This window comes from Lolium rigidum, chromosome 6 (genome assembly GCF_022539505.1).
Source record: "Lolium rigidum isolate FL_2022 chromosome 6, APGP_CSIRO_Lrig_0.1, whole genome shotgun sequence".
NCBI classification, from domain to species: Eukaryota; Viridiplantae; Streptophyta; class Magnoliopsida; order Poales; family Poaceae; genus Lolium; species Lolium rigidum.
The window spans coordinates 52,721,624-52,735,998 of NC_061513.1; the positions used below are offsets into that span (position 1 = coordinate 52,721,624).

General features: G+C 50.6%; 1 protein-coding gene across 1 annotated transcript; it reads left to right on the plus strand.

Annotated features, from left to right (window-relative positions):
• Positions 1–917: 917 nt before the first annotated feature.
• On the plus strand, positions 918–6,445 carry LOC124662603 (putative metallophosphoesterase At3g03305). The gene is made up of 5 exons (XM_047200420.1): positions 918–1,096; positions 2,278–2,594; positions 3,908–4,149; positions 4,368–5,942; positions 6,026–6,445. The coding sequence occupies exons 1-5, from the start codon at positions 918–920 to the stop codon at positions 6,140–6,142; spliced, it is 2,430 nt and encodes an 809-aa protein (XP_047056376.1). The 3' UTR covers positions 6,143–6,445.
• Positions 6,446–14,375: the final 7,930 nt, after the last annotated feature.

The window sequence follows — 14,375 nt, forward strand, 5'->3', positions numbered from 1 at the left end:
AATGGGCATCGAGGGTCGTGAGGCCATCCTCGGATGGCAAGCATATCGGCGGTAAGGAGCTTTCCATGAAGGGCTAGCCAGCCAAACAACTTGCATTTGGGCTCGGCGTGTGCCGACCAAATCTTCATGGCATCGAAGCGGGCATGGGAGCCAAGGAATTGTGCCTCGTAGGCGGAGCTAGCGGTGTAGGTTGAATCGGCATTAAGCATCCAGACGATGGTGTCCGGCAACTCGGGGGCAAGGTTGATGGAGTGAACGGCCTCCCAAACGTCGATATATTGCGCCACCTGTTGAGGCGAGTTGAGGGACGCGACGGAACGGATCCGAGCTTGTTTTCACTTAGCTCTTTGGCTACCGTACGGTTCTTCCTCGTGGCAATTCCGTAGAGGTCGGGCGCCCATTGAGATAGAGGGCCCCGAGCATACCAGTTGTCGTGCCAGAATTTGGCCGTCTCCCCGTTTCCAATGGTAACTTTAGTGGCGGCTCTGAAGAGGGACATGTCGGTGTCGTCGCATGGAAGTTTTGAGCCAGACCAAGCGCGGTCCGGATCAGTCCACTGGAGCCAAGGCCAACGTAATCGCAGGGCACGTCCAGATCTCTCAATGTCCGGAATGCCGAGGCCCCCAGCCTTCTTTGGCCTCGCATATCGTTCTCCAATTCACAAGAGCTTTCCCCGGGCGGCATGTTCGCCCTTCTTCACCGGCCCGGACGAATGTCCCGGCAATCTTGTTGATCCTCTCACGAGCCCATTTTGGCGGAGGAATGGCGATGGCGTGGTAAGTGCTAGTGGCCATGAGCACCGTCTTCGCAAGGATGACCCTTCCAGGTCTAGCAAGGTTCTTGCCGATCCAACCCGGGAGCTTTCCGGCGATCTTGTCGATTAGGGGCTGTAGGTCCACCTTCCGAAGACGGCGAAAATGCAGAGGGAGCCCCAAATATTTGCCAGGGAAGCAGTGCAAGCTTCGCGGGAAGTCATTGAGAATTTCCTGAAGGTCCACGTCGCACAGCGCACCGGGAAAATTTCCGTCTTGGTCATGTTGGTGACAAGTCCACTGGCCTTTCCGAAGCAGTCTAGAATGGAAGAGATGGCGCGAAGGTCCTCCTTACTGGGGTTTACGAAGATTCCGGCGTCGTCCGCATAAAGAGAGATGCGGCATCGGTTGGTCAATATGGCAGATGTTTTTTACATTGTTCTATGAAAATCGAAATACAGACGGGCGCGGCAAAGCGCGCTTTTATGGTCTAGTAAGTAAATGATCTCCACTAAGTTATTTTTCTGCACATGCATGTTGCCACATCATCATTTGTGTTTTTTTTATTTTTATGTATTATATAAAAATCTCCCTTTCATCGAGCGAAAGGAGGAATAATGTCAGTTGTGTGAACACCAATGTTTCCTCCCCCTTATCTCTTTATCACATCGTCTCCCTCAGAGCATCTTCAACAGTCGCTGTAACCGGCACCGTATAAAAAATAGACTAGTTTAACACGCAAGAGGCGTAAATTGATGCTCCAACACATGCTGCAACCGGCGCTGTAAGATAGAGCACGGGGCAAGAATGCTATCTCGCGCACTATATCTACCGCGCCGCAAAAAGCGCGTGGTACAAATTACGTGCATGAACAACTACCCATTTTTACAGCTCCAAAATTTAGAGCTTCTGTTGGAGGTGAATATGGCCTCACGTGCGAAACACGATTACAGCGTGCTGCAAAGTGCTTTTATAGCGCCAAAATTTGGCGCGACTGTTGGAGATGCTCAACCTCTAGGTCTCCCTTATTTACTTCCTCAATATCACTTCTACTAATCAATTGCGTACGTGATTGACTCAGATTTTTGAGGTATTTTTCCAATATTAATGTTTGGAATTTGCACATCTATGTCCTTAGTTGGCTCCGCCAATGTTAAGTCATATCTCAGATGTAAATGAAGACATATGGATGCAAGACACTCATGAAAGAATCTCCACACAATTTTCAACAGGCTTAGCTATTCCATAAAAAAAAACTTTAGAATCTCTTCTTTCTCATTCCATCATATCAAAGGGCTACATACAAATTTTCCTATGCTTCAGTGCTTTACAAATACACTGCTCAAAGTCAAAGGCCTCCTTTACAAACTGTGTTGCAAATTCCATGCAAAAAAAAGAAGCTGTGTTGCAAATTCAGGAATACGTCTAGTACTAACAAAAACGTATTTCCGCAATGCTTCACTCAGAGCAAATTCCTCAGTTCGGAGACGGTTTCCTCAGATCTCTAGTCATCGAAAGCGTAAAGTGCGAATATAACGACTTCTTCTTCGTCTTGCTCCCCTCCCCGGACCCCCGCCATGGCTCCGCACGGGAACCGGCTCCTCCCCATTCTCCTAGCCCTCCTCGCCGCGGCGGCGTCCACTCCTTCCTCCGTCTACGGTGACGAGAGGGCGGTGGTGGAGGTATCCGGCGCGCCGGATGGGGTCGTGTGGGTGGTCCAGCTCTCGGATCTCCACTTCAGCGTGCACCACCCGGAGCGCGCCTACGACTTCCGGCGATATGTCGGCCCCGCGCTCGCCATGGTCAACCCCGATCTCGTATTCATCACCGGTGACCTCACAGGTGCGTATTCATATATCCCCCTCCTCTCGCCCTGCTTAGTTTTGCTCATCCGGTTGATTCTTTCCCCTGTTCGAGGTCATTGGGTGATTTAGTCTTCGGTTAGTTAAAATGTGCTCCCGTTTAAGAAAATGTGGTGAATGGGCGGACGATTCGATGAGGCATTGTATCGGAGAACGCCTAGGAACAGAATCTGGAGTGCTACAAATTCTAGTGTATCTGCGATAGTAGTAATGAACTGAATTAAGTATTTCAACCACCAGAATTCAGTATTTCAACTACAATTACGTAGAATATAGTATCCCCTGCGGCCCTTCAACCTTAAAGGCAAATATTGACAGTGTAGTACTATGGGAGATGGAATTGGTCAATTAGCAGTATTTCAACCACTAGAATTCAGTATTTCAACCAAAATTTAAGTACTAGAATATAGTATCCGGCCCTTCAACCTTAAAGGCAAAATATTGACACTGGAGTACTATGGGAGATTAAATTAGTCGATTACCAGTTGCTTTGGGTACTTTTCCATCCATATGAAAACCAGATGCGTTGGCAAATTCAGTACTGATGTTACAATTGAAGTACAAAACCCAGTATCAAACATGTTAAAGCTTACAACCTCTGGTGCCAACTTGCCAAAAACTGCCTGGTTGTTCAACACCAACAGTAACCAAGGCCACTGACTAAAGGCCTAAAGTTCGAAATTACAAAAAAACTAGAGACGGAACAAACATAGTAGCTATATGAAGTCGTCACAGACCCTCTTAATATCACAGTGTTAAGGTACAGACTACTGATGAATTTTTTTATATCAGATCCAATAGATGAACTCGAAATGGCTACATTTGGCTGAATTATTTTTGATAGACAGATGCTTTTATATTTCTTCTTCCAGCCAACGGTACCGATAAACCTGTTCAGTTTTAACTGGATAGAAAGAACAACCAGCACTACAACTCCAATTCGTTCTAGACCAAGGTTCTATTAAGCGCTAAGCGCTGAGCGAGAGTTTTGCCTCCACCTTTCCCTTTTCTAAAGTATTAAAGCGCTAAGTGCAATTAAGTGCACACTTACACGCTAGGCGTTTTGCCTCCGCTCAGCGCTTAGGTGTGCTTAAGCGTGCGCTTAGGAGCACCTTAACTTAACGTTGTTATAGACTGCTCTCAAAACATCAACTAATTAAGCACTCTTATGTTCAAAAGACGTGAGACCAAGCTTGAATCATTTCAAATGGTGTCCAGATCCCATATAGGATATACATGATTACATATCATGATTTCTCTCAAGTATGAATATATTTTTGCTTTGTTTGTTAGATGGAAAAAGCAAAGATCTACTAACAATGAAGCAAAACGAGGTTGAGTGGATAGAATATAGAAATACAATGAAGGATGTCATTGAAAGAAGCAAACTTCCAAGCAGAATTTTTTATGATCTGAGAGGAAACCATGACAGTTTTGGTGTACCCACATCTGGTGGGGACTATGACTTCTATCAGAAGTATAGCATCAATGCTAAGTCAGGACGACAAGGGCGTGTGCAAAGTGTCACTTTAGAGGTCAGTGCTTGTGCTTCTTCTATACATGCTTGCACATCTGCAACTTGTCATCTAGAATGTAAACACTATATTGCCTCTTATTTCTTTAGCATCTTTTTTTTAATGAAAACAGTTCTTTACCATCTTGCATGTTTACTGTCAAATTTTATATCTGGTTGCAATCCTTTGCTGAATACACCTTGACATAACATATGGTAGATCTGAGGATGGATCTGCAGAATAATGGCCGGAAGCACCTGTTTGTTGGCTTTGATAGCACAATGGAGATCGGTCTTAGAGGCCCGACCAATTTATTTGGGCATCCAACTGACAAACAGCTTATAGAGCTGGATCAGTCACTGTCGCAGTGGGACACTGAATTCGACAAGGCTCCATTGACTAAAACCACACTTGGGCACTTCCCCCTGTCTTTCTCAGCATTAACCGAATCAGGAAAAAGTATCAAGGACGTATTTCTAAAGCACTCCTTAGCAGCATACTTGTGTGGACATCTTCACTCCAGGTTTGGCAAGAATTTGAAGCGCTACTATCATCGGATAACTCAAGAACCTTCATTATATGAACACTACTACCAATTTAACATGCACCAAGGATACGCAATCCAGAGTGCTAAAGAGAACTGTTCAGAAGAAGCCGCACATATTGAGGAGTTCTGGGAGTGGGAGATGGGCGATTGGAGAAGGAGAAGAACTATGAGGATATTGGCAATTGATGATGGTTATGTCTCCTTCACTGACATAGATTTCAGTTTAGGCTCGAAGAGTATAATTATAGTTCCTACCTTTCCTCTAGACTCAAGATTCATGCAGAGACGCTCTGCTCCTCGTGATTTCAATTGTCATGTCAAGGGAGCTTCAACTTTTGATACAGTGCGGGCTCTTGTCTTCTCTCGACAAGAGATAGTGTCTGTGTCGGTAAAGATATATGACTCAAGACCAGGAAATCTTGAAGTGGTATTCGACACTGAAATGAAAAGGGTGAGTGGTAATGAATCTAGAGGAGATATGTATTTAGTTCCATGGAACTGGAGGGCATTTGCAGATCCTTCACCAAACAGATATTGGCTCCAAATTGAAGTGATGGATATAACAGGTGACACTAGTGTCAGTCAGTTGAGGCCGTTCTCTGTAAATGGGTTGTTTGCAAAAGTTAGCTGGAGTTGGAAGGAATTTTTCGTGATGGGCATTCAATGGGCTTCATTATATCATCTCACTCTGCAGTGTGCTCTTGCCCTGATTTTCGTAATGCTTCTTGTACCACGAGCTTTGATTGCGTTATTCAAAGATCAATCTGGTTACACATATCTACGAGCCAAGGGTAGTCAGTGGACATTGTTGAAGTATCTGGTTGGTGGCTTTATCTGGCTTTTTATTGAGCTGTCCAGGACGATTCTTGTGTGGTCTTTTCTATGGGTGTATATAATCTATTTGTTGGTGTTCCCTTGGTTGTTTGGTCACCCTCTAACCGAGGATAGTGGCGTCGCATATATGACATACAGAGGCTGGACTCTTAAACGATCCAACGAAGCTTTTCATGCTGGCAGTCCAGACGTCATGGTCATTGTTCTACCTCACCTTTGTTTCGTGGTACTACCGACAATTGTGATATTAGCTGCAATGGCTGCTGAGAGAACAGCATTCCGGGAACATTATTTTTCTCAATCAGGAAAGAAGAAAGATGATCACTTCCAAAAGAGCAGGAGACAAGTAGAACGTGATAGTTTATGGAGTGGTCGCTGGATAAGGAAAATTCTCATTGTTCTTTGCCTGGTGGTCCTATGGAAACATTGGAAGGTATATCTATGAATACATGCAACTGCTATGTGCCTTCAGTTTTGCCAGTTTGAACAAATCGCTGACAATTTTTCATTGTGCAGCAATGCAGAGGTCTTGTGAAAGCTTATGCAATGAACCCTCTGCTCCATTCTCCAGTATATTTCTACTTTGTACCAGCGCTCATAGTATTTTCTGTCTACAAAACCTCGTCCATTTAACTGTTTTGAAGCCATGCTCGGACCACCATGCTATACTTCAGCGCACCCGCAAAGACCCTATAAATGAAGCGCCTTCAAAAGCACTACAAATCGGGTACCTAGAAGGCTAATACTCGCAACCAAAGGTGTATTTGTCGGATCACCCATCTAATTATTCTTTTTTATCTCTTTTGACAAGGAGATCTGTTAGGTCATCTAACATGCATAAATATATTGTCAAAGCTGTAATTCATAAACTATGGGGCATCTCTTCAGACCGAGCTGTTAGGAACTTGTAGCACTGAATAGTTATTATGTACTGAATGGAGCGAATCATTACTGCTTGGTAGTTTCCTCTTTCGATCTTCAAAAGAAATATTTTCTCCTTCCTTGGTCGATCATGTGCTTTGTTGTATCATTGTGATGAACCAACCAATAAGCGGGAAGCGGGCTGCCGTTGAGGAATGGATATTGAGTTTCATGGTTGCTTACCTTCTTTTTACTGGAGCACTACATATAGTTGCTTGAAGATTGGGAGTTCTTGGATATTCAGTTTGGCTCGTAGGTGTAGATGCAAATATGTGTAATCGATGGGAATACATATATGTTGATTCAAGGAATTATCTAGTCGATGGATACAATCTTGTGCTATATTGGAAGCAAACCAGTCGCTATTGAACACAATTTTCCTAGACGGAAAACGATCTTAAGTTTGGACAAGAAATCGTCACATTATAAACATTCCTTTAGATCTGATCAAATTATTATGGTATCGGAAGTAAACTTGTACAGCATTCGAATCAAAGTTTTCTTCTAAGGAAGCAAACTACTGTGAGTCAAAGAAACGAAATCTGTCACATTATGAACATTCCTTTAGATCTAATCAAATTATTATGGTATCGGAAGGAAACTTGTATAGCATTGGAATCAAAAATTTCTTCTAAGGAACCAAACTACTGTGAGGCATAGAAACGAATCTTGCAGCAGTATAAACTCGAGAATGAATAGTGATTATCCTGAATATTTTGGAAATACTTGTAATTAGGGGATGCATGACAGCTAGTACGTTCTATCCACCTTCCACCATAAACGGTAATTTCTCAAAGAACTCCCAAAATGGTGGGATTAGACGTCCTTGCTGGGATTAGAGCATCTCCACTCGTTTGCCCTCCCCACGCCAAAATCCGGGGAAATTTACGTCCGGATTGGACGTAAATTTGGCGTGGGGAGGAGTAGTTTCCCAGCCGCGATCTCAGGCGAAGACGGCGATCTAAATTTGAAAAACGGAAACTTGACAAACTACGGCATAAAACGGTCGAATTTAGACTAAATTTAATGATATTTACTATATAGAGGGCGAAGTTCATACATAGAGACCGAATTCGACTATATTTCGAATTCGGCTAGGGGAATACAACTGTAAATATAAAAACACGGCGCTCTACATGCCGAAATGGCGGTAGAACACCGTGTAGTCGCCGCCATCGTCGTCGGAGCCGTCGTTGTCGAACTGCGGCGGCGCCGAAACCGCCTGGCTACTGCCTTGGCCGGCGTCTCCCCACCGGCCACTGGTGCGAGGCGGGGATTGCGATGGCTTGTATAGGTCGTCGTCGGAGGCCTCGAGGTCGACGACGGGGACGACGGCGCCGGATGGAGGAGTCGCAGGCCGTCGGTAGCGAGCGACGTCCTGGAGGAGCCTCGCCTGCCGCTCCGCCTCCTCCTTCTCCCACTGCTCCCTCGACCAGGCGCAGGCCTGGTCGAGCGGCATGGCGTTCTCGGCGGGGACGAGGTCCTGGAGGGACCTCGCGATGACGGCCTCGAGGATGGCCGCGTCCTCGGCGTCCTCCTCCACCTTCACCTTCGCCGGTTTTCGCTTCCGTTCGCCGGAGGTGTCATGTTCGCGCTTGGGGCGGCGCCGTCCTTGTGCCGTCGATGGCTCGCGGATGACGATGCCGCCGCCGCCGCGCGTGCGGTGGCTCGACGGGGAATCCGGCTCCTTTTTCACCGGCGCCAAGGATGGCGCCGACCTGGAGATCGACCTCGCCGCCGAACCGGACGACGAGGAACTGGCAGCCATGCGCCGTGGCTGCCAGCTGTTTCCCGTTGGCGGCTGGTCGATGCCCTCGATGGAGGGGGCATCGTGAGCCTCGGCGAGTTGCCGCCCTCGATGTGCTCGAGGACGTTGTGAAGCGTCCTATTCGGGGCGCTCCACCAACGCCGGCGACCCACGGCGTTGTTGCGTGGAGGAGGAGGTGGCGGGCCGTCGTAGGACGCCAGTTCGCGCTCCCACCGCCGGAGAAAGAAAGAGTTCCACCGAGTGTAGTTCTCGGGGTGGTGGCGCGGGTCAGCGCGTTCTTCCTCCGTCATCGCCATCCGCGCCTCCTCGATGGCGACGTCGAGGGCGTGGCCCTGGGGCGGCGGCGGGATTGGCACGCCACCAGCGCTTAGCCGCCACCCGCCGCCGGGGGGCCTCGTGTCCGGCGGGCAGGGGTACCCCGCCTGGTGGAGGAGGTGCCCCTCCCACGCGTGGAGAGATCGGCGGGGGAACCCATTGTTGGCTGCGCCGTCGTCGTCGTAGAACTCCATCGGTGGAGGTGGAGGGTGAGTGGAGGGAGAATGGAGGAAGAGTGGAGCAGGGACGTCGCGGCGAGCGGAGCGGCTTATATAGGCGCGGCGGGCGCCGGCAATTAATGCCGCGTGGAAGACGATGCGTGCGCGGAAGACGATGCGTGCGCGGAAGACGATGCGACGACATTAACTCGCCGCGTGGAAGCTACGCGGCCGGCGAATGCTGAACGGCGGCAGGCTTTTACAGCGCGCGGAAGACGATGCGATGAGGACGACGATCGGTGTCCCTCGCCGACAAGTTGGGGCCACCAGACGCGCGGGAAGTTTCCTCGGCGTTTCCCGCGTTTTCGTTTCGTCCGGACTCCCCGAGCGCTCCCGGGGGGTCGAGGATGACGTGGGATCGCCGGATGAATTTAGGCCCAAATCCGAACGAAATCGAGGAACCGGGGGCGTGACTGGACCGAATTTCGCCGTCCGGATCGAAAAAACGTCGTCCGGGGGCCTCGTCGGGTAGACGAGTGGAGATGCTCTTACAACTCCGAAAAAGGTTTACGTGATTTGTTTCCTAAAGACGCTGGTAAGGGAGACGCACACAATTAAATTTCTCCCAATCAGTTTCCTCTAAATCAGGTGTTGATGCACAATTAAATCTCTTGCAATCTGTTTCCTCAATTTATGTTTCTTATTTCCTCTATAAATCGGATTTTGATTAGCTGTACACGGCGCATGGAGCGCGCTGGTTTCCTCAATTAGCGGCGAGCGTGCAACACATCCACCCCGAACCCTCCGAGGGATTTGCAGTGCAGGCATCGCCTCCGCCTCCGCCGCCGCCTCCGATGGATCCAGGCACGCTGCGCCGCAGGGTCCCCTCCGTGGATCAGCAGGAGGAGGTCTTCCAGCAGGTCTCCACCAGGCTTCCATCCGCCGCCGTCTCGAACTGGCGTCCCGAGCTGCGCAGCCTGCTCATCCACTCAGTAGTGTTGGCGGTGGTAATCCCATCTTTGCACTCCTACTCCGGCGGCGAGCAGGTGCGATCCTGCTGGACATTGTCCCTGTTTGTCATCCTATACCTGTTTGGCTGCTCCGTCTCCTACTCCACCCCGCCCACACCCTTAGCCAAGATGTTCTTCGCTCTCTCCTACATCGCGCTACTAGCGTCCGTCGTGGGCACTTGGGTGAGTAGCGTGCTGGGCGTGGTGCTCATCTACTCAGACTCCATCCTAGCCGCTGGCCTGTTCGGCAGCGTACTTGCGCAGCACAGGGAGGCTAGCGGCAGGGAGACTGCCGCCTCGGTCGCTTTCGCGAACGCCTCCCCTACCGGTATCTACCAGAGGCAGGTTGGGATCTACCCCTTGTTAGCTATTCTGGCCTTGCCTGGTGCTATAGGCTGGGTCATGCGCCCGGAAGGCGACTACGACGCCCTCGTCACGGCGATGAACCTATTCGCAGCCATTGCGTGCCTGGAATTTGTTCATACTGTATGTGTCCTGGGGTGGTTAAATGGGGCTGTCTTTGGCATGGATAGCGGTCCTCCCGTACTGTTTTTGTTTGCCGCCATAGGCATGCAGTTCCCTGTGTCGTATCTCCTCGGCGGCAAGCTCGTCGCGGCCAACGTCTTGTGGCTGTGTGTCCTTGCGGCGACCGCGTTCCACGGATACTACCTCAGGGTTCTTGACTCCTACGAGCAGCTCATGTACATTAGGTTTGTGCGCGCTGTCAACTTCGCTGTTCAAATCTGTTGGTTGGCAAATTATATTATACGGTTTTTAATCGAACTTCTCTGTGTTGTGTGTAGGGATGCCAGGAAAATCAGGAACTCTGCAGCAGTCGCGCCTACCACATCGAACACTACAGCTACACCTATCTCTCCAGGAACTCCAGCTACAGCTTCATGCACCAAGGATACGAGCACTGATGGCTCTGCAGCAGCCGCGCCTACAACAGAGAGCACTCCAGCTACACCCACCTCTCCAGGAACTCCAGATAAGGAGACGATCACTGAGTTCTTCGCTGCATGATTTACCACTGTCTGACGGTGCTAAAATATATGTAATAATAGCCTGAGGATGCAATTATTCTAAGAGATTGTGATCGTACTAAATTGGCATCTTCAATATCGTCTTCGTCCATTTTTATCTTTCCATCTTGCTGATCAGGGGTCACAAAACTGTGCCCAAAGAGTCCAAACCACCACGACGTTGCCCATCTCCACAGTCAAATCCCCATATTGCTTATTAGGTGTTGTTTCTGACATCTATGATCAAAGTCAAACTCAATTCGTCGTCACCCAGTCCCGTCTAAATAAGTGTTCCCTGGAATTTTCTTCCTCTACGATCACCTCCACAACTTGTTCATACAGTGTCCAAAGTCCAATCCGATGTCCTTCTCATCAATATTGCATTAGTGTAACTACACAACAATAAAACCATAAGAAGAATCAATATTCAGCACTGGTGTAATTAGGTAAGAGCATCTCCACCCCCCCCCCCCCATAGCGGCCCCGATAGCGATTTGGGGCCCGGAGCCAAAACGGGTTCACACCAGCGCACCCCAAATAGCGTTGGCATTTTTTCGAGCCCAATAAAAGCGTCGGCAACCCCATGTCGGCCCCTTGGCGAAGGGCGCGAATCGGGCGCGCCGGCGCCTCGCGAGGCGGAAAATTTTGGGCGTGGGACCCGCCTGTCAGCCACCCATCCCAAAATTATACGTCTTTTCCACCAAAACCCCGTCCCCTCCGCCGCTCATTTCTCCCGCCCGCTGATCCATCTCTCATCCAGCCTCCAACCCGAAAAACCCTCGCCGCCGCCATGGCGCTGAAGAGAAAGGCTTCGGCGAAAGCAACGAAGGCACCGATGAAGGCGCCGCCGAAGCCGCGCGCCGTAGCGCCGAAGGAGAAGCCGGCGGACATGTCGCAGGAAGCGTGGGACGACGATACCCTCCGCCGCTCCATGATGACGTCTGACAGCAGAAGGTGCCGCATCGCCGCTCTTGAAGCCATGAAAGCGGTGGCTGCTGCCAAAGTGTGTCTCAGCTTGGGCCAATCCGAAGGGAGCCAGTAGCCCGTCGGCCGCAAAGTCTCGAGCTCACCGTCATCAACGGGATACTACGCGGGGTACTATTTGCGGAGGGGCCGTCGCTCTCGCAGATGCGTATGTCACAGATGGACGGTCGCGCCCGCAACTCCCCCGAGTGCCCCGACATCGACATGACCTTGGACACCAACGCGCCGTTCTCGCTGGAATCAGCGGCGAGGGGAAGCAGCGCCTTTCGCTTCCCCGTCGACCTGAACTCGTCGCCTGACCTACGCCACACCGACGGCCACGTGACAGACGGCACCGGCCTTCCCCGCGACCTCTTCCCCGACGAGGGCAGGAGCACCCACCAGGTGTTCGGCAGCGCGTCCGGCGTGTCCATGGGCGACGACGAGGTGAGTTTCCTAACTTTTTATGTGTTATGTGTATCATAGACACCGGCGGCTACTGATAGTAGGTAACTTTTTGTGTAGATTGTGGTTGGGGACGAGATCCTCAACGGCTTCATACGCGGCCAAGCCTGCGAACCCCCCATCGACGAGTATGAAGAAGAGGCCGAGGAGGACGAAGGTGAGGACGAGGTCCAGGAGGAGGTGATCGATGCCGACACCGGCGTGACCATGACGAGGACGACGACGCGCAGGCGTTCCGGCGGCACTCGTGGTCCGAGGTGGAGGTCTTTGGAGGATGAATGTCTCATTGAGGCGTGGAAGCAAGTGAGCTTCTACTCCATCAATGGTGCCAACCAATCCAGAGGCAAGTACTACAAGCGCATCCTTGATTCCTTCAACGAGAAGAAGAACTATGCTGAGTACGCCACCATCAACACGAACCGGAACAAGGGCGCCCTCTCCCACTGATGTGGGCATTACCCTTCGGGTAACCCATATTACGCTACCTCTTACGGCCCAACCAGGGGCCCATGAAGATCATCTACCGACCAAGGTGGGCCGCTACGTCGGTTTCAAAGGAAGATTCGTGATGAACAAGGCACGAAGACGAAGAAGAAGGAAAGTTTAGACATAGAACTCTTTGTAACCGAGTCGAACCCGAACATAACTCTCGAAACCTGACTCGCAATATAAGGGCCAGAAGAGGGTGTGTCGAGGGACACACAATGAACACAGCAGAATCACCGCAAATCTAGAGCTAGGTCGTTAGAAATCTTAGCCTCGGGACGAGATCTTAGTCTTAGCCTTCGGCTACCCCATTGTAACCACATAATTTCGATAATCAAGATCAGACAAGCAGAAAGTAAGGGTTTTACCTCCTCATTTGTTTGGTATCCGATGTCTCGTGTCAGCCTGCAGGATTCCGTCAACCCTAAGCCCCAAAAGGTGGGCATTGCCGAGGAGCACCCTCGACAATTGGCGCTGTCTGTGGGAACCCTGTCGGTACAAGGCATGTCATCGGCAACTGCAGTCACATCAGCAGCGTTCGTGCTGACTTCACCAACACCTTCAACTCCAAGAAACTCAGTTCGTTGCGGTTCCTTCGAGTACACTTCGTGCGCAGTAGCATCACATCCGATCTCATTGGAGCTGCGCAGCAGTATGGATGCAACCTTCGGCGGCGTCCACTTCGACTCCGGAGGATTCCTTCAACTTCCAAACTCGGCTGTACCAAGCGCAAAGACTACAGCTCCAGAAACCATTGCCCCATCGACAACCTCAATGGGCCTGCCTAGGAACAGCAACAGGAGCAGTCGCAGGATTTTCGGTAGCAGAGAGGAGCAGCGGAAGAGGCGAATGGATCTTCACTGCGAGAAGAAGAACGAGCTGCGAGTCGCCTCCGCCAGTGTGATAAAGGGTGTTATAATGCACAGCTAAACAAGAATCGCAGCTGTACACCTTATTTGCCTACCGCGGAGCAGCTTGTCGCACCATGTTACCCGCACTCTTACATCGACCCAAAAGAAAACATCGAAAAGGCCACGCATGTACTCAAAGAATGCCGACAGTTCCTCGACGTTCAGAAGTTGTGTGAAGAGTTAAGGCTCAGAGCCGATCTTAGGACCCCTACTCCCGATCCCATCTCGACCTTCCCATGGCCAACACCGACGGCGCCCTCAGCGCCTCCACCACGCCGGCACTCGACGTCTCCACCATGCCGGCCCTAGGCGCCTCCACCACGCCGGCCCTCGGTGTCTCCACCGCGCCGGCACTCGGCGTCTCCACCACGACGGCTCTCGACGTCACCACCCTGCCCGCCCTCGACTCGGCCGCTGTGCCTGCGGCTTCCTCCTCGGCGATCATTGTCGCCAGCGTGCGCACCCACGTGCCCGTCACGTTGGATCTCAAGACCTCTGATACGTCTCAAACGTATCTATAATTTCTTATGTTCCATGCTAGTTTTATGATAATACTCACATGTTTTATACACACTTTACATCATTTATACGCATTTTCCGGCACTAACCTATTAACGAGATGCCGAAGCGCCGGCTTCTGTTTTGTGCTATTTTTGGTTTCAGAAATCCTACACAGGAAATATTCTCGGAATTGGACGAAACGAACGCCCAGGGTCTTATTTTTCCACGGAGCTTCCAGAAGACCGAAGGAGATACGAAGTGGGGCCACGAGGTGGCGACACCACAATGCGGCGCGGCCAAGGGGGGGCCGCGCCGCCCTATGGTGTGGGCCCCTCGTGCGCCC

Coding starts and splice junctions, on each gene's coding strand:
- LOC124662603 (XM_047200420.1), top strand. CDS start 918: ATGCAGAGGGAGCCCCAAATATTTGCCAGGGAAGCAGTGCAAGCTTCG. Junction 2,595..3,907: donor CATCACCGGTGACCTCACAG/GTGCGTATTCAT, acceptor TTTGTTTGTTAG/ATGGAAAAAGCAAAGATCTA. Junction 5,943..6,025: donor TCCTATGGAAACATTGGAAG/GTATATCTATGA, acceptor TTCATTGTGCAG/CAATGCAGAGGTCTTGTGAA.